This window comes from Rattus rattus, chromosome 7, assembly GCF_011064425.1.
Source record: "Rattus rattus isolate New Zealand chromosome 7, Rrattus_CSIRO_v1, whole genome shotgun sequence".
Classification (NCBI taxonomy): domain Eukaryota; kingdom Metazoa; phylum Chordata; class Mammalia; order Rodentia; family Muridae; genus Rattus; species Rattus rattus.
The window spans coordinates 17,987,597-18,005,838 of NC_046160.1; the positions used below are offsets into that span (position 1 = coordinate 17,987,597).

The 18,242-nt window shown below is 41.8% G+C and overlaps 1 protein-coding gene across 4 annotated transcripts in view; it reads right to left on the bottom strand.

Moving 5' to 3' along the window:
* The window catches only part of Ltbp1 (latent transforming growth factor beta binding protein 1), a 205,497-nt gene that overhangs the window by 96,832 nt on the left and 90,423 nt on the right, over positions 1-18,242 (bottom strand). For 2 of the 4 annotated variants that reach the window (XM_032908911.1, XM_032908912.1), the window contains exons 7-13: positions 17,246-17,413; positions 14,493-14,561; positions 12,196-12,218; positions 8,651-8,750; positions 8,076-8,174; positions 1,680-1,805; positions 433-558 (exon numbers count right to left, since the gene is read on the bottom strand). In XM_032908911.1, coding sequence (XP_032764802.1) covers positions 433-558; positions 1,680-1,805; positions 8,076-8,174; positions 8,651-8,750; positions 12,196-12,218; positions 14,493-14,561; positions 17,246-17,413 — 711 coding nt within the window. Of the gene's footprint in view, positions 1-432; positions 559-1,679; positions 1,806-8,075; positions 8,175-8,650; positions 8,751-12,195; positions 12,219-14,492; positions 14,721-17,245; positions 17,414-18,242 lie in introns of all 4 variants that reach the window. The other 2 variants (XM_032908910.1, XM_032908909.1) reach the window with 1 other exon arrangement.

An 18,242-nucleotide genomic window follows, 5' to 3' on the forward strand; every position in this document is an offset into this window, starting at 1 on the left:
ATGGTACAGCTCGTTCATATGGCCATTCTATTTGTAGGGTTTTCTTTTTTAGAAGTCTACACACTGATTTCCATAGTGACTATACCAGTTATGCCTTGCAAAGAAACCACTTTCTACGTCTCCTCACTCCTATCTATTTAAATGTGATAGTAAAATATCTGGTTTGTGCCATCATCACTTTGATGTACTCAGAACACTCTCAAGGCAAATGTTTACATTCACATGATGGCGGTGGTGACCCCAAAATAAGCTCTTTTATTGCACACCTTTGATATGCTTCCTTCCAAAGTGTTGCCTCCCAGGACCAAGCAGATTGCTATAGCATGGCCAATGTTAATAATAATGTGTAATAGAAGAGTGTTGCAATGTTTGCATGAGCGCCGAACTTGCCCATCCCCCAAGAGCCAACGCCAAGAACGACATCATTATTACCTATACAGTTAGAACCCTCCTCATTGGCCATAAACCCTGCTGGGCAAATACACAGGAAACTTCCCTCTGTGTTCTCACAGCGTCCCTGGGAGCAGAGATGCTGGGCCTGAGCACATTCATCAATGTCTGTTAACAAGAATACGATGGGCAAAGTTAGAAGTGCGTATCAGGACTCTGTTTCCTTTTTCTGTGAAGCACCAACTAGCGACACCACTCCCTGGGGACCAGAGAGTTCTTCATAAGCAAAAAAGAGTAGCCAAAGGGGAAATAACCCTTAGGAGTGTTCACAGGGAATGTGTAAGTTTCAAAGGGTAAGACTTAAAACACTATAAAAAGACCCCATAAAACCTAACTATCACTAGTGTTTCAACAATATAGATGCTGGCTCAGTAGAGAAAGTTATCCTGGCGAGCAGGGGCGCCGAGCACTGGGATTCACCTTCACCAGGAAAGTCAGAGACAGCCCACTTGCAATGCATTCAGAGCCACTGCTGGGTCTCTATTACCTTCCCCGCTTAGTAACTTAAGTTCCTAAGGTGACTACACATGACAGACTCAGGAGAAAGTAAATATCAGTGGGGGGTGTGTCTTATACCCACTCACCTACACATATGCATACATATATACATATGAAATGCAGACAGTAAAGTAGTGCTGGGTGTGTGTTCTCTGTGCTTACTTAATCATTCACTTACTGACTTCTTGCCCACGTCTTAAAATGAAGGAAATTTTCTTTTAAAACGTTAAAATGAAGTTGGAGTCAACGCACTGTAATGAATGACTAGTAATTCTATAACACCCATGAGATACTCCCCCTGCTCACTTAGGAATCCACTCTTCATGCATGAAGAGGTTTTGAATTTAGCAACTCCTATCCGAAATCAGACTTTGCATGCATACGTCAGACTTTGCATGTATACATGAATGTATTACTGCTGCATGCTTCAGTGTTGATTTGTGTGGGATAGATACAAGATTATAGGTAGCTATGGCTGCAGTTCCTATTTTATTCATTTTTGTAAAGCAGCCCACTTTTATGCAAATGTTCCCACCTGTAGCAAGGCATTAGACACAGAAATAAGAGAATCCCGGGGTTTGAGCAAACTACTCCTTTTTAAAAAAAAAAATTTAAAGCTCTCTCTAAAGAATTAAACAGTAATGTTTTCCCAGGATGATTAAAATTAAGAAGCATTCCAAGTATGCAACTGTTTCCTACTCAAGAGTCTGCCTACCACATGTGTTCCTTACCAACGCACTTCCTCTGCTGCTCACTGAACTTGTAGCCCTCGTAGCATATGCAGGTATACCTCACCGGCAGGTTGATGCAGTGTCCTGCTCCGCAAATATCCGGGTTCACAGTACATTCGTTGATTTCTTTAAAAGAAGCAAAGCAATGTGAGGAACACCACCTCAGCAGGCGTTTCAGCGTCCCCCTGCGACAATGTTTCACAAGCAGCTGAGCTCTGCATCCTGAACACTGTGGCTATGAGTTTAACTGCAAATTCAGGCAACTGCTTTGTGACTGACCAGGTAGGTTCACCTAAGCTCGTCCCTCATTTCCAGGGAATCAAGTTAGAAGATGAACTAAACAGAAGCTCAGAAGTCTTCCCTGATGAAGGTTGTAAGAAAATCAATCCTTCACAAAGCAACTTCCTGCATGGCCTATCAAAGAGTTCCTCTGAATTCTATTTTTTCTTACGTGAGAGAATTTGAGCCATCACACGGTCTCTTCTAATGAGAAATGTAGGAGGGATTTCCATCCATTGGCACTTCAAATCTGAGTTCCTCAGAAGTGTTCAAGCTCATGCAAAATTTTACTTCTACTGTCCAGACTCCTAAAATTTCTACATGAGTATTACAATGCTAAGGTGATCACGCTTTGCCTTAGCAAAGTAGAACCGTACCTTAAATCTCTTCCTATTGATGCCCCTGTGACACTTCCTGCTTCCTCCAAAACTGTACTGTTCAAACCCTCACCCACCCCATACCATCACATGTCATCACACCATGGTGGTGGAGATGCCTAGAAATGCGTAAAAATGAGCTTAATTCATCAAAAGATGTAGGATACTAAAGGGCCTTTCTGAGATGGCTTGCCCACCTAAGACATCTTTTCTCCAATGACACCTGCAGGAAAGTATAATGGCCGAGTGTGGTAAGCACACCAATTGCTTTGATGGCTTGCAGTCAGAAAAGGGTATACATTCTAATGTCATGTATAGTCCTGTAGCGGGGGATAAGTTACTCAGTCATTTCTAGACCATACTTTACAAGTGCAAAATAGAAATAATCGGAGTTCCAACTTCAGAGTTGAAAAGAGCCCAGTAACACATGTCACGTAATGTGCAGCTCAAAGGCGTTGGTCATGACTATTGTTCCTACTGTTCACAATACTGGTTGCTTTTCCAGAGGACCAAGGTTCAATTCTCAGCAGCCACACCGTTTGCAAAACCCAGTCCCAGGAGATCTGACACCCTCTTCTAGCACCAGGTACCTCCATAGCCACCAGACATTGCGCGTGTGCGATCACACACACATACACACACACACACACACACACACACACACACACACACACACACACACACGGTAAAGAGTTTCACTGGTATGAAAGCATAGACTCTCAGGTAAAAATTCTCCTGTGGGAATTTCATGGTAGGAAAATAAACAAATACATCTCTAGTTTTCATGTATCCATTATAGTAGATGCCTCCTTTTTTAAATGATTGGCATTTAACACTCTTGGTTTGTTAATTATTGAAGTTCCTATACACATTTTCCTGGCCACTTTCTTAAAACGGAAAAGCCAAAAATGAATTCATCAGAAGGTTGAATGCACAATGATTCAGAGCTAACTGAAGGCTGTAAAACTGGGGTTTAATCACAATAGCAACCCCCCTCATGAATACCAATTTCTTGAGGAAATATTTATCTGTTGTTTTCAGGAATAACTTAGGTTGGAATTTTTACACACATGAATGAAAGTCTCCAAGAACACATGGTGCTGGGACAGAACTCAATATATTCCTACCACACAGTTTGTCAATGTATTTCATTTATTCCTCTTATGTTGGTTCTATTATATCCTGTTAGCCATCTGCAGGAAAGATGGCTAACAGTGACAACTCTTTAGTTGTAAGAAATGGAATGAGTAACAGTGGCCTTTCCCTTCAATCCAACACATTAAATTAGAGCTGCAGGGTTGAAGTCATACAAGAGAAGAATGTTGGGGAGTTTGCATTGACTGTCTTGTAGATTATGCATTCAGAGGCACAGCTCAAAAATATTAGTCCTGGCTAGTGCGGCATTGGAGATGTATGGAACTGTCTTGTTGACACCACTAGAGGGTACTAGGAGATGCATCCAGGAAGAAAGGGAGGGAGGGAGGAGGGGAACGAAGGAGGATAAGAGATGGAATGGAAGGAACATTCCTACGACACAGTTGATTTCTTCAATGGCCATCCCATTTTCACAGAGATTCATTATTATGATTAATGTGTTCTCAAAGATTGCTACCATTCACTTGCTAAGCAAGACCCTGCCCTCCTGGACAGAAAGAGCCTCAACCACCTCAGAATAGCTTGTTTGCTTTCTACAAAGCAATCACCAAAAAGTTAATCGGAATCAGTGTTTTCCTCAAAGTGAGTATAAGTCAGCTGGAATTGGCGTTACAGTTCTAGAATCCTAGCACTCGGGAAATGGGAATGGGAGAAACAAGGGTTCAAGGTCAGCATGAGCTACATAAATCCCTACCTCAAAAAGGTAGGCACTAAGCTCAGTGGTAAAGCACTTGCCCAGGATGAGAAAAGCCCTGGGTTTGGCTTTGATCTCTAGCATGTGCACATGAGTAGACATATATATATATCAGTGGGGGAAGGGGCATGAGCATGCCTAGCTTCAAGCTTCAGGCATTCCTGCAGGATGGACCGCATTCCTACAGAATGGGCCACTTTATGAAGACACATTCCTTTTGGAAACTGTCTACATGCGCTTTGGAAACACAGCTAGGACATTCGGCTGAGGCCTAACCTCTCTGGCAGTACTCACTCCTGTCCTCAGGGGCTCCCTGGTGAAAGTGACTATCCTTTGTTTTAGAGATTGTTAGGTATCCCACTGAGATGGTTGGATGACTGAGTGTCCCATTGGACTATTTCCTGTGCCCTTCAAAATGCTTGCATGTGTGCATCTTGGGTTGTAAGACAGTGCTACCCCTGACACAACCTCACCCTCACCAGCTCAAGAACCTTATTCTCTTCCTTGGTCTCACTATGCCATTAGTCCACTGGGGACTCAGAGGAAAGAACCATGAGCAAAAGCCAGTGGAAAACCAAATGCTTTGTGCCTCTTAGTTACAAGGTCAGTGGGAGACTCAGAAGGTCAGTGTGTTTATTTTCTAAAACTCAGTGAAAAGAGAAGCTTTGGGCCAGTTGTAAAAGCCCATGTGTTGGTCTCAAGGTCACCCCTTCACCGTGTGATTATCCAAACGGATAGAAGAATAAGGAATCAACCCACAGACAATGGAGCTAGAAGAGCAAAGGGTGATGATTTTATACTTGAATAACCAATTCATTTCACATCGGCATAGTGAGACCGTAACGGTTTTGAGACCGTAATGACAGTAGGACTATGCTTCAGGGTTGAACATTTTCAAAGGGGCCAACTCTAAGTTCTGGAAAAATCAGACTAGCACATAGTTTTTAAAACATTCTGGCCATGGTCATTATGGAGGTTTCTATAAGGTAGTTGTGGGAGAGGAAAAGCAATTCCTGGCCAGCTTGCAAGGGCAATAGAAGAGTGAAAGCAAGGCATCAAGTATTAACTCATGGAAAGGTTTATTAAAATGCCCTGGCTTCCCAACTTCCCCAGGAGGAGCAGACATTGTCCCACAACAATTGAAACAGATGTTTCCACTTTGTAAATATTTGCTAGAGAAATAAAGGTTTGATTTTTCCAACCTATCCTTCAGCTATTGTGACACTGTGCAAAATCAAGAATTTCTATGCTGAAATGCCTGATTTATTTGGAAACGGTAGGCCAGTAACGCAGCAAGTCACCAAGTCAGCTGTTCGGAGTAAACTAATGCTTCCCGCAAATACTCCGCCTCTTTTCTAATTAATTATTCCGCGTCCAAGGGTGTGTGGCTACGTCCAAAAAGGCTCCTTTCCAATCTTGCAACCACAAAGATATCATCACTGAGCAACGTGGAACTGATGGTGTTTATTTTAGAATCGTAGGTTAGTCCATTCCTTCCTCCAACTATGGGAGAAAATAGCAGCAAGACATGACTTTGATTGTGTTTAAACTTTAAGGGATGAAAACTGTAAGACGTCCCTGTGGCCAATGATGCTCAGGCTCCTTAAATCTATACGTTGGTCCTCACATTAAACTGCCAGGAATGTTTACATTTTGATTGAAAGTGAAATTTGGCATGACACGGTAGTCTCATGCTATTGCACTTCATGTTCTGTAATAACTCAGAAGCTGCAAACACATCAATTAGAAGACTCTCGACTTATAATTTTCTCCCTAAGGATGGATTTCTTCCAAAAGGTTATTTTACTGGAGGAAGTGGAGGCACTTACAACTGTTACACAAAATGGAAAAAAGAAAGTCAGGGTCACTTGTTTCCTGGAAGGAAATGTTTGTGCTTCAAACATGTGATAGCAGATGTTACTGCTGAGTATCTGCCAGACTAAATTGAGCTGTCCTCTTACAACTTCATATAGCAGGGCTACATTCGTTTCTCTTTCCTTCAGCTCCCCAGTTCGCTGAAGCCCAGAAACTCCCCCTTGTTAGTCATTCCTCACGTTTGCATTTAAGCGATGAAACCAAGACTACTGGGGCAGGAGAGATGGCCCAGTGGTCAACTGCCCATTCTGCTCTTCCAGAACCATCCATGACTCTGCAGACACTGCACTCACACATGCTCAGACTCTGTCCCACCTATATGTATGTATATAGACATAATTGGATATATATGCCAGAACTAAGCTAGGGAGTGACCGCCCGGGTCCGAGAGTATCACGGGGCCAGCGTGGAGGGGTGACACACAGGAACCGGTCACGCCTATTTTTTATTTTTACTGCAACAATATTACATGCTTATATGTCTTCAGATGAGCAGGGCAGACGTCCACATATATGGGCTCAGAATATAGAACAATAATTTCAGCCCATTGTAAAATCATCATTTGTATTTGATTACAGAGCCAATTTTCTATCAATATCTGTCAGTCTATTGACCTATCATCTGTATCAATCTGTAAGTCTGTATCTCTCTCTCTCTCTCTCTCTATATATATATATATAGATAGATAGATAGATAGATATAGATATATACATATACATATATAGATAGATATATACATATGCTACACACACACACACACACACACACACACACACACACACACACACACACACACACACACAGGAGTCCGTCTCTCTGTCCCGCAGTCTTTCTCAGCGCACAAAGTTTATAAGAATGCTGTGAGCTTGTGAAGTCTCACTTTCTCTCCCTCCCCATTTGTAGCCCCAGGATGACTCCCTACACAGTGCCAACCTCCATATCCCTTGGCATTAAGGCAAGGTGAGGCTAGGTCATCTGAGTGAAACTCGCCCACCATTCCTGAAAACCTTTCAGATTAGCAGTTCCCCCTTTCCCCGTGGCACTGAAGGCTTTCTCTTTCTTCAGGGCCCCTTCATGATGTCAGGGTGTGATCTTCTCCTAATGGCTCCACATGAGAGCCTCATTACAGCTGCCCACTGTCATGAGCCTGTACCTCTTCTGAAGGGCAAATTACAAACGTCTTCTTTCATTAGATCTCTAAAGATATTTAGAACTGCTCACATTTCTACTGCTCTTCACTTGGTACTAATAATAAAACCCACGAGGGGATGCCATGTAGCTCAGGGAGGGCCAAGGCCAGCGGTGCAAGTGTGTCTTGGTTCTACCACTGAACTGCTTCTAAGTTCATGGTTGAGCCCATGGCCGACCTCTTTCTCCTTTGTCACTTAACATTTTATTCTCAGCAACTGAATGTTTGGATTCAATGTTTTTCTCTATTATATATTATGTCAAAATTCCCCATTTGTTTCTGTGTCATTTTTCCTATACGTCGTCTTATTCCATTTTCCTATTTCTCTACTATAAAGAACATTACCTCATAATATTCTCCCATTTGTTTCAAAAGGAATACATTTCTAGAATTTTAAAAATAAGGATTGAAATATATATATTAGAAAAATTTTAAATATACAAAATCATATCTAAGAGCACAAAGATCACCTATAAACTTCTAGCTCGTCACTGGTAAACACGGATGCGGTTCTTTTGGTCTCCGTTTCCTTGTTTGTACACATTTAAAAGTAAAATTGCAATCATGACATTGTGTCCTATAGTTTTTTCTTAAGTATTACTCCAGAAGTATTTCTTTAAAATACTAAATATTCTTTAAATACATTAATACCTCTATAATGTGCCATTGTACATGTACCATGATTTCCTTGTGCACACTCGTCATCGATACATCTGTACTTATGACTAACCTTGTGATGATCTATCTCACGCATTTGTTATTCCACATTAAGTGTAGTCTGCAGCCATGTTCTCATGGGATGCACAGCACAGCAAATACTCACTGACCTGTTACTTGCGTAGGAGCAATCACTTGGCTGGCACTTGATGTAGAAGCTTCGGGAGCCACCTCCACAGGCACAGGAGGGGATGTCTTTTCAACCACTACTGCATGAGGAAGGCGGACAGGGAAATTCAATCTTGGCATGTACACTGGCATCCTTGTACAAAATATAAGTACGACTTCATCTAAATAATGCAATAGCCCTGTTCAGGAACTGACGATGATCCTGAAAGCCCATGGTATTAAGTCAGAGTTCAAAACATGACCACTTGATAAATAAGTTCTGTTTGTACACTGTATACTACACAGAAATATAGTATACTATATAGAAGTTGATCTTTTCTTACATACGCTACTCTTCTCAAACCAACATTGTTCTAGTATAGGGATGTACTGCAATGACCGGAAATAGGCATTTCATGATGAATTCAAAGATACAGCTCAATGAATGATTCATTAAACACAATCAAAAGACACACACACACACACACACACACACACACACACACACACACACACACAAATCCTCATGAATTGTTTCAGAATATCCCTTTAAACAACACACATCAGCTCAGGTTACCTGGGAACTGTGGGTGCAGATGAATAGTTGAAACCCCTGGGGAGAGCTGGGGTTGCCCAGGTTCAAGTCTTGTTTTCTCTTGATCCAGTGAGGGTATTTCCTGGGTTGTTTTTGAGACAGAGAGAGAGAGAGAGAGAGAGAGAGAGAGAGAGAGAGAGAGAGAGAGAGAGAGAGAGAGATGCAGAGACATAAAGCAGTAATTACTTTAATTTTCCCATGTAGTGTTATTTTTATTTAATTAATTATACTCTCAGCAAGGAAAAATATCACAGGTCAGATACACACCTACATATATGGCTTTAAAACATCGTGATGTTACAATGCCAGCTTCTTATTTTTAGCAGCCATGCTATTTATCTATGCACGCGCTCTCATCCGCTTCCTTGGAATTCAAAATCAAACCTTGAAAACAAGGACCTAGGTTCCACGTTTGATGTGAACTCGGCAACATTAACTCTAATTGGGGACGAACTAGCCATGTCCTTTACAGGTGGCTCTGCCTCACAGCCACATTTTGTAGATGAAATGATTGGTGTAACAACTGAGACATAAGGCAGAAGAGCCACTAAGCTGAAATACTCGAAGCCAGGCAGTTGTCACTGTGGCCTTCTTTAGCCCACATCTAACAGGTTGACATTCCCAGCTCTCTCAGCTGTGGAAGGCTGCCATAGCAACAGCAGCTGCAGCCTTCGAAGACTTGTGGCTTCCTAGCTGGACCTCACGCACAAAGGGAAGAAAAATCAAATCCATCCATCATCGTGGCTCAGCTTTCAACTGTAGCTCTGCAGGGGCTCGTGCCAATGGGACACTTAGTCTAGTTAAGTAAGGATATGAGCTTTGGCTCACATCAGCGTGGGGCCAGAGAGCTCAGGACACCTCATTAAGTGCATTCATCAAGTTACTTCCTCACTATTAGCCAGCATCTCACCTCTCGGGCTCAACTTGCAGAAAGCCCACTTCCGGACATCCGGTTCATTCTTGCCCTATCTCCTGGCTTTTGTCATTACCTTTCATGCGTCTTCGACAGTAGATCCCCTCACAGACAGTTTCCTCGGAAACCCAACTTGTACATATGAATTCCTACAGGCTAACTCTGGACATGCTATAAATTCCTCGTACTTCCCACAAAAGCAATCAGCCTCTGATAAAACTTCATCCTTTCTCTCAGTGAAATAATCCATCTAATTGTCCAAAAAATGTTCTATCCCACTCAGATTTAGTCATTGTTTTTTAGGGTTTCCTCTTTCATTTTCTACTCTCAACCCTGTCCATGTTCAGTATTCTTTGTGGTGGTCACCCTTCCTTTCCTTCCTTCCTTTTTGTTGTTGTTGTTGTTGTCATTGTTTTGGTTTTCTTTTTGGCGTTTGTCTGTTTGTTTGTTTGTTTGTTTTGAGACAAACTTTCTCTGTGTAGCCTTGACTGAACTACATCTTGCTCTGTAGACCCAGGGTGGTTTTAAATGCACAGAGATCCGCCTGCCTCTGCCTCTAGAATACTGGGATTAAAGACATGTGCCACCACAGCCCAGTGGTCCACCCTTTTCTCATCCATAGTCCTCAGAGCTACAGTCTAGACTCATTTCTCACGTTCAGCTGATGGCACGTTCATTTAATTGTCCTCTCAAGCTACCAGTCTCTCTCTTGCAGTAGTTCTAGGAATCACTGACCACTTGCTACATTTCCCCACAGACCCTGCTCTCCATACAAACGTGGCCTCCATCGGTCTCCGTGTCCTCTTCCCTGACGCCCCTGGCATACACCACTGAAGAGCAGCCCACAATGAAGCATTAACTCACTTCTGTGGTTTACAGCAGAATCTCCCCTTCCGCCTTAGGTGTGGCCTTCCGTATCAATACCACTTTGCCACTTAACAGGCGGGGACCCAGTTCAGCAGCTACTACCCCACAATTTCGCTGATTACAAGTATAGTTCCAGCCCGTAAAGCAGGAGCATGTTCCCTTTCTAACAGAAGCGTTGTTACTTCATTCTAAACCTTCCCACACACTCTCCACATCTACCTTCGAGATGGTGAGACCTTTGTAAAGTTTCAGTTCTAAACAGATCTTCATTTTATTCCCTACTCCTTTTTAAATTAAAATGAAGTTAAGACTATACAAGGAAAATGGTCAAAGGAAGTTAAGACTATACAAGGAAAATAGTCAAAGGAAGTTAAGACTATAAAAGAAAAATGTTCACTATCTTTTTCTGATTCAATCCTCCCTCTCTGTGTGTTTGGGGGGGAGGGTTGCAGGTGCTCACACCCATGCACTAGCACATGTGTGCACACACTTGTGCCTGCCCATGCATCTTCACCTATATGTGTGTGCGGGTAGGGGCCACAGGTTGGCATGAGGTCTCCTCCTTACTCACTTCTTCTCCTCATCGTTTGAGAAGTATCTTTTCTTTCATGGTCTCACTTGCAGTTACAATAAACTACACCGTCAAAGAGGACAGAGCTGAGTCGTAATAGGTTTGTTTAGGCAGCTTCCTGCCATACTTAGAAGCCGGATGATTTCTCCCTTGTGTCATCAAGAGCTGAACCCCAAATCCATAGAATTGTAAGCTCCTGCATATTACCTATCTTTCAAGATGCCACAGCTGTGCAAGCCAAGTGTGCAAATCTGCTGGATTTCTTTCAGGCTCAGTGTGGCACGGTATCTCCCAATATATGTCTAAATCATTCCTCAATCATCGCTTTCTTCTTCGGGATTTTCATAACGCATATATGAGAACATATGGTATACGCTAACAGAGGAAACACTATTTAAAATAGTTTATTTCTGCATCTATCTATCTACCATGTAAGTATTAATACCTAATACATTTTTGGCAACTGAATGAATGATATATAAGCAAAAACCATTTAACAACTATATAACTTTCATATTATCAAATCAAGATTCCAAGGGTACAGAGAAGATGCAGTGTTACATAAACAGGACATCAATTCAGCAAATGTTCCCATTTCCTGCTATTGAGTCTCACTAGTCCTACTCCTACCTCATGCTGCTAAACCCAATACTGATGAAATTTTCTCTAAGATTCCTAAGAAACAACATTTAAGTATTTGATTGTGGCCTTCAAGGGCACGTAATGTTTTTAATCTAATTTCATCTCATTTTAATCTAATTTGATCCAAATGTTTGTGTTAAGTTTTAGTTGAATTAGTTAGTGCCTGGCTCACTTTGATAGCATACTGAGAATACCCAATGGCGTGCACACAGCAGAGCGTTTCTTCCCACAGTTAGTCCACAACCACAACCAGACGACTCTGAATTCTGCTTATCTTTTTTCTTCTCCCCATAATTTAGCAGTGGATTGGTGCTCCCCACCACATCCTCAAAACCTCTTAGCTACCACTGTCTGAGCACTGAGAAGAACATGCTCATTTAGACAATCCGGTAGTATTGATGAATCGCGTTTCCTTACAGTAAATGGTCTCTAATATGAATGTCCTAAAGTTGACAACAACAAAGACCTATACATATCCTTTAAAAATGTCTTCAAGTCAAAAAGAAAACAGACTTAAAACAGTGAATGAATTACCTTCTCAGGAGGTGCTGTTACCACTAAAACCAGAAAAGAGAGATGAGAATTAGTACAGGGAGCACAACCCACTCATCAGACTTCAGATTTCAAAGGGAATTAGGAAGCCAGCATCTCCCCGACCCAATTACAAAGCAAATTAAGTCAAATGCGGAATGCCAATCACCTGCCACATGGGAGGATTTTACGAATGAGTGAGGGTGAACTTTTTGTGTATTCAGCTACCAAGACTCAGAGATCAAAGGTTCAGAGCCATTCATTCAAAATTAAGAAAATGAACCTCAAGTTTAAAGAAAACACTTCCGGAAACATTGTTTAATGCTTAATCTTGAGCTTGGGGTATTTCCCGTGTCTTAGAAAACCAATGTTTCCAGTGTTCAGAAATCCATCTCATGTCAGTGTTAAAAAAGAGAATGACATTGTTCATAGAGACGTGAAAATGGGTACTGCATTTTTTTTTTAACATAATCCAGTTTTTAACGAAGGCTTCTGATTATTTTCATGCTCACTAACTGGAACAAAAGCCACACCTCATAAGCCAATAAGAGGCAATTGTAACTTAGCATCAATATAATTAGCAACTTAAGTATTACTCAATCAGCCATGTTATTGTGGTGGGGTGAGGTCTTCGTATTTTTTGAAATGCTTGTTTTCATTAAGCAATTCCTAGCACTAGTCAACAACTTTGTTTATTACTTGGAATTTTCTGAGTCACTTTGTCTCCTTAACTATTAGCAAATAAGTTGGATGCATTAATTCCAGGAAGAAATGAGCCTACCAGATAAATTAAAAACACTATTCTTCTGATGGGAGGAATCTGTCTTTCTACCCTATGAAACCCATTGTTAAGGAATTCAAGAGGCAACCATACTTGTGCCCATCTCTTTTCGAGAGACAAAGGATGAACAACCTATCCCAGTGGTTTTCAACCTTCCCAACGCTGCCTTTTAACCCCCCTCATGTTGTGGTGACTCCCGACCACAAAATTAGTTTTGGTGTTACTTCAAAACTGTAAGCTGGCTATGGATATGAACCACAGTGTGAAGGTGTGATATGCGGGGTGGTCTTAGGAGGCCCCTGTGAAAGAAGTGTTCAACCCCCAAAGAGGTTGTGACCCACGGGCTGAGATCTGCTGACCTCGCTCGACAGAGACAATACCACGTGAGGTCCTACTTGCTCTGCCTACCCAAGGAGTAATTACGGCACAGTGAATGAACCAGTGGGAAGAAATAAGCCTGAAGGCACCAATGCTCAGAGCAGGACAACCCCTGCCACTAGGGAAGGAGGTTATGCCAAGCTCCCGCATGATTTATGAATGGGCAACTCTTTACCCAAGAATTAATGGCAACCTCCAAAAGAGCTTTTCGTTTTATTTTTATGTTTTGTGAGGAAATAGATACGTTTCGTATAGACCCAAAACTGTTCTATTTTTTAGGAACAAGTCTTTTCTGTGGTAATCACACAGAATACACTATACACTAAGGAGAGAAGAAAATCTCTCTTGGGGAGGGGGTAGGGCTGCAGAGACTGTCAAAACTAGAGATCACTAGACTTTCTGCCCTTAGTCATGGGAGCCATTATACACTTTTTATGACATGCAACAAGTCAGGTCTATGTCTTGAATTTCTCACAGGGTAAATGAAAGGACTTTACCCCGGCCCTCCCAGATTCTTGAACTGACAGGTTCCTACTTTCCTGCCTGTAACCTGGCAGTATCCCATACTTGCCTGCTACCACCTCCCAAAAGCTCAGTCCATGTTTCGACGTGTTTAAGCCTGTGGATTCTCCTTTATGCACCAGAAATCTGGACACAGAAATGAACCTGCACTATTCCCTGAAGATGAAAATCCCTCTCCAGGAGTAAACATTAAGCTACTGTAACTCCAAAACTGCAAGGCATTGTTCTGGAATTCACATGGAATATTGTTACCTGCTAGGTACACACATCACAGCAGTGACTCTCAATCAGGGAAAATGGTCCATACTGGACCTAAGGATGTATTCAATATTCAGGTACCTTTTTAGTAGTGTGTGTGTGTGTGTGTGTGTGTGTGTGTGTGTGTGTGTGTGTGTGCGTGCGTGTGTGTGTGTGTGTGTGTGGCATAAAAGTCAAAGAACATTCACTGCTGAACATCCTACAACACCCAGTATAGCTTCCTCACCCATTAAAGAATTACGCACTTGAAAATGTCACCATCGTTAAAGATAAGAGCCATGCTCTAAAGGGACAAAAAACAAACACAAAAGTACAGACACAGAAATGGATAGCTAGAACCTAACCCAACAAGTAGGCTCACCTTCAGGCTCTGCCACTCCCGGCCCATGTTCCCGCGAGGAGGTCAGGGCCTCCACAGGCTCTTCCTTGGCTGGGAGAGGTGGAGGATGAGTACTTTTAGCAACAGGTTGAGTGTTCTTTGGCTTGACAAATACAGCTTCTTTACCTATATGCTGATGGATTGGCCTGCGTCTATGAATGCCAGAAACCGTATAACCCATTCCACCAGGACAGATTTCCTTAAAAGCAGCTAGATTTGGGATGGGAAAATATTCCTTTTAAAAATCTAACAGTACACATTTAACAGAGGAAAATATCATGATGAATATCTCTTAATAAATCATGGCTAATATAGGTACATTTCAAAACTTCAGAAACAGACGCAAAACGTAAGCAGACTGCTTAAATTTCTGATAGACTTGCATATTTACAAGAAAATTCAACTTTTACTTTAAACACTTATTCATCTATTAATTTCTTATCCTACCCAATTAGCACATATATCTAGCATGAATTTTATATATTGTATGTATATGCTAGCAGCCAATATGCTACTATGTAGACTATAGTATATATGTAAACTATACTACATAAAAAGATATGTAATATACTAGGAGTCGTTTTAAGTACAGGTGACAGCTACTAACATGTGAGTATGTAATATCACCAATAGTCAGGTTTTCTCCTTCCCCTCTGCTTTTGTGCTTTCACTGGTTACTAATGAAGAACTCAGTGGACATCTAAGTTAAATGACAAGAAGGGGTTCACTATATTCAGGGACATGGGGCTCTGAAACCCTCCTGACTTGTGTTCGGTTGATAAATCCAAGGACTCGGCCAGCATGTTACATCTGGCATGGGGTTACTGGTGATGAAGGGGCAGAGAGGGGACGACTGCTTTTGAAGAGGAGGTATTGAGAAGAAAGCCACACCATAAGGACAAGTCAGAGGCTACAGACAGAAGCCGAAGCAAGAAGTACATGCCAGACCAAGCTGTGTGTGTGACCACAGAGAGCTCTGGTCAAGGACAACCAGCAAATCTGGTCAGATTCATTGTGCAGAGGACAATGGGACATTCTGTACCATTGTAATCATCACCCTTGTCAGGGAAAAAATGTCCTTAAAATGTCCTTTCCCCCCTCTGAGTGGACTGGGTTCAATGTGTGATTTGCAGACCTCCAACAGCAAACCCTGGGGCTGGTGGAGTGTGGCAGACAGATGCAAATTCCACATAATCCTTGGGTTGTTGGGGTTGGAAGCAAATTGCCAAAAGCAAACAAGGGGACTTATGGTAAGTCTTTGTTTCTACTTTTAAAAGTAAAAGTAAAATAAGTCATTTTTTCATTTTCACCAAACCAAAAAAAAAAAAAAAAAGTCATCTATTGAATGTACGGGCCTGGAATTAGTCCTTAATAAAAAGGAAACTCTACAATATTCCCTTAAAGCTGAAATACTGTTTTTCTGAGGATTCACCCACTCAACTGTGGAATCTACTAGGATAGAGAATTCTTAATTAAAAAAAAATGGATAGTTCCAGAGCAGAGGATGGTTTTCTACCAAAGCACATATTTAATTAAAATCATCACATGAGCAAAACGTAGATACAAAAAAATCTATGATTGATATCATAATAAAATTTAGTTATTGTAGTTTGGGAAGCAGCCCTCATGGGCTTTCCCCATCTTAGTTATACTTCATGTAAGGATTAAAACCCGGCCAAAATTGACCTTAAGGAGACATGGGGGCCTATTAATGACAAAGCTTTGTTAGTAATGAGTGTGGTAGAAGGCACAGGAGGGTGCTAGTGCCAATGGGTGGAATCTAAAATCATGCAATCTATCAATTCACCGACAATAAACTGTTACTTTTGCCGCAGTTGTTCCTTTTGACTCTAACCACTACCAAAGGTGAACTATGATACTAAAATTGACATTTAAATCCTGTCTACATTTGTGTGATCTACTACACAATGTACTGTAAAACGCTACATGGCCCTGGAGGTTTAATGCACTTTCTTATATGGGAAGTTCCTCTAAAGTAAGCAATCCAGTGTGATGCTTGGCAGCTACACCATGCCAGTGAAATAGAGGCCACACCTTCCTTGATCATATGATGCCCGATGCTTGCAGATCATGTCTCAGTTTTCTACCATTGAACTCCTGACTCCGCTTGGGAGTTTATTGATTCCATGGTACAATTACATTATCTAGAGAAATGTATGCTCTCAGAGCATAGGTAATTATGAACCAAACTGTACTCAACTTATTAACACTTGACCCCCTTCACAGTTCACTGTGGTTTTGGCAGGATCTCTGGAGTTATCTTTGTAGAGTAAATTGAATACAATTCTTTGTGTTTCCCATTAGAGAAATCAAGTGCAATTTTAATAACCAAATAAATAAATCAAATGTCTACTAGGCCATTACTATAAAGCAAAACAGTGGGCAGTGAACCACAAGGAAAGCACACAGCCCAATACAGCTTACTGGTTCTTATACTTAAATATCAGTCCTCAAGTTCTAGAAGCTGATAATAAAATACAAGGGTTTATCTTCTTAGCTTAACGTGTAAAGAGAAGACCATAAATAATGGGGGATTCCTATGTACATTTTCTTATCTGACTTGAGCTTCTCCAACTAGGCTTTCTTCAGAAATAATACAAACACAAAACGCCATTAAAAACTAAACTCAAGAAACCTAAAGTAACCCAAGCTGCTGAAGTCATTTGTTCCTGTAGCTGGGAACATTCACATGCATATAGCTGGTTATGGCTTACCTGTGCCCGGGAGGGGACATTTCTCACACTGTGGGCCCCAGGCCTTGCCCACACTACAACAGCAGATCTGCTTGGTGAGGTGAACAGAGAGAGGGTGCATACACTGCCTCCCAGGACTGACGAGGCGGTAGCAGGGCCCTTTCTCTTCTGAGATCATAGGGGGATCCGCTAAAGAGAGAGACAAGCCTGATGTCACTGAAGAAACGAGCCATATCAACTTAAAGTTAAAGCCAGATGGTCCTAACAGCATGGATGCAAAACCGTGCTTTAAGGAAAATCCATCTAGATTAGGGGAATCATTCATTTTTGTTATGTGTCCATTCACTAAATCATTTTTGGAGTCAGAGTACCAAATACTCTAACTAGTTATTCCTGTCTCTGTCTGGATTCTATTTTTAACAAATATTAGTATAGGAATGTGTATATAAGTTAAACATTTCCACTAACAGCTAGCTGTCCAACCAACTCAGTCATCTATGATTAATCACAATTTTGACCAACTGCTTTCCGAGACTGGGGTAAAAAATTGGTACTAAGACAACAGTTGATGAAGGTCCAGGCACCATGGAAAATCAGGAGCATGGTTAGTACCACAAACCAGCAGCTGGAGAGCTGTCGGAAACTCACCCAAGGCCAGAGAACATACATGGCACAGGGGGAGTGGCTGCTGATCTGCTGAGATACAGAGTCCCAAGGCCGCAAGCACAGCAGAGCAGGCAAGGTCTAAAGCCCTCACTCTGTGCTGCAAAGGGAACCAAGCTGTTACCATCCAACTCCATCTCCTCACCCTCATCTTCTACTATAAATTAGTAGTGAGTGCTCTTCATTCAAGCGCCTGGCACGTGAGGCAGAGTTGAGAGCAGGATGCAGCCTTGCCTTCCAGGTGTGCATCTCTTAGTGCATGCATGGCTGGGCTAAGTGCTACAGGACCAAATTTGGTCCGAGTCAACCCTGCCAAGTCAGCTGCAAGTTGGTTTCCCCATCTTGGCCATATCTC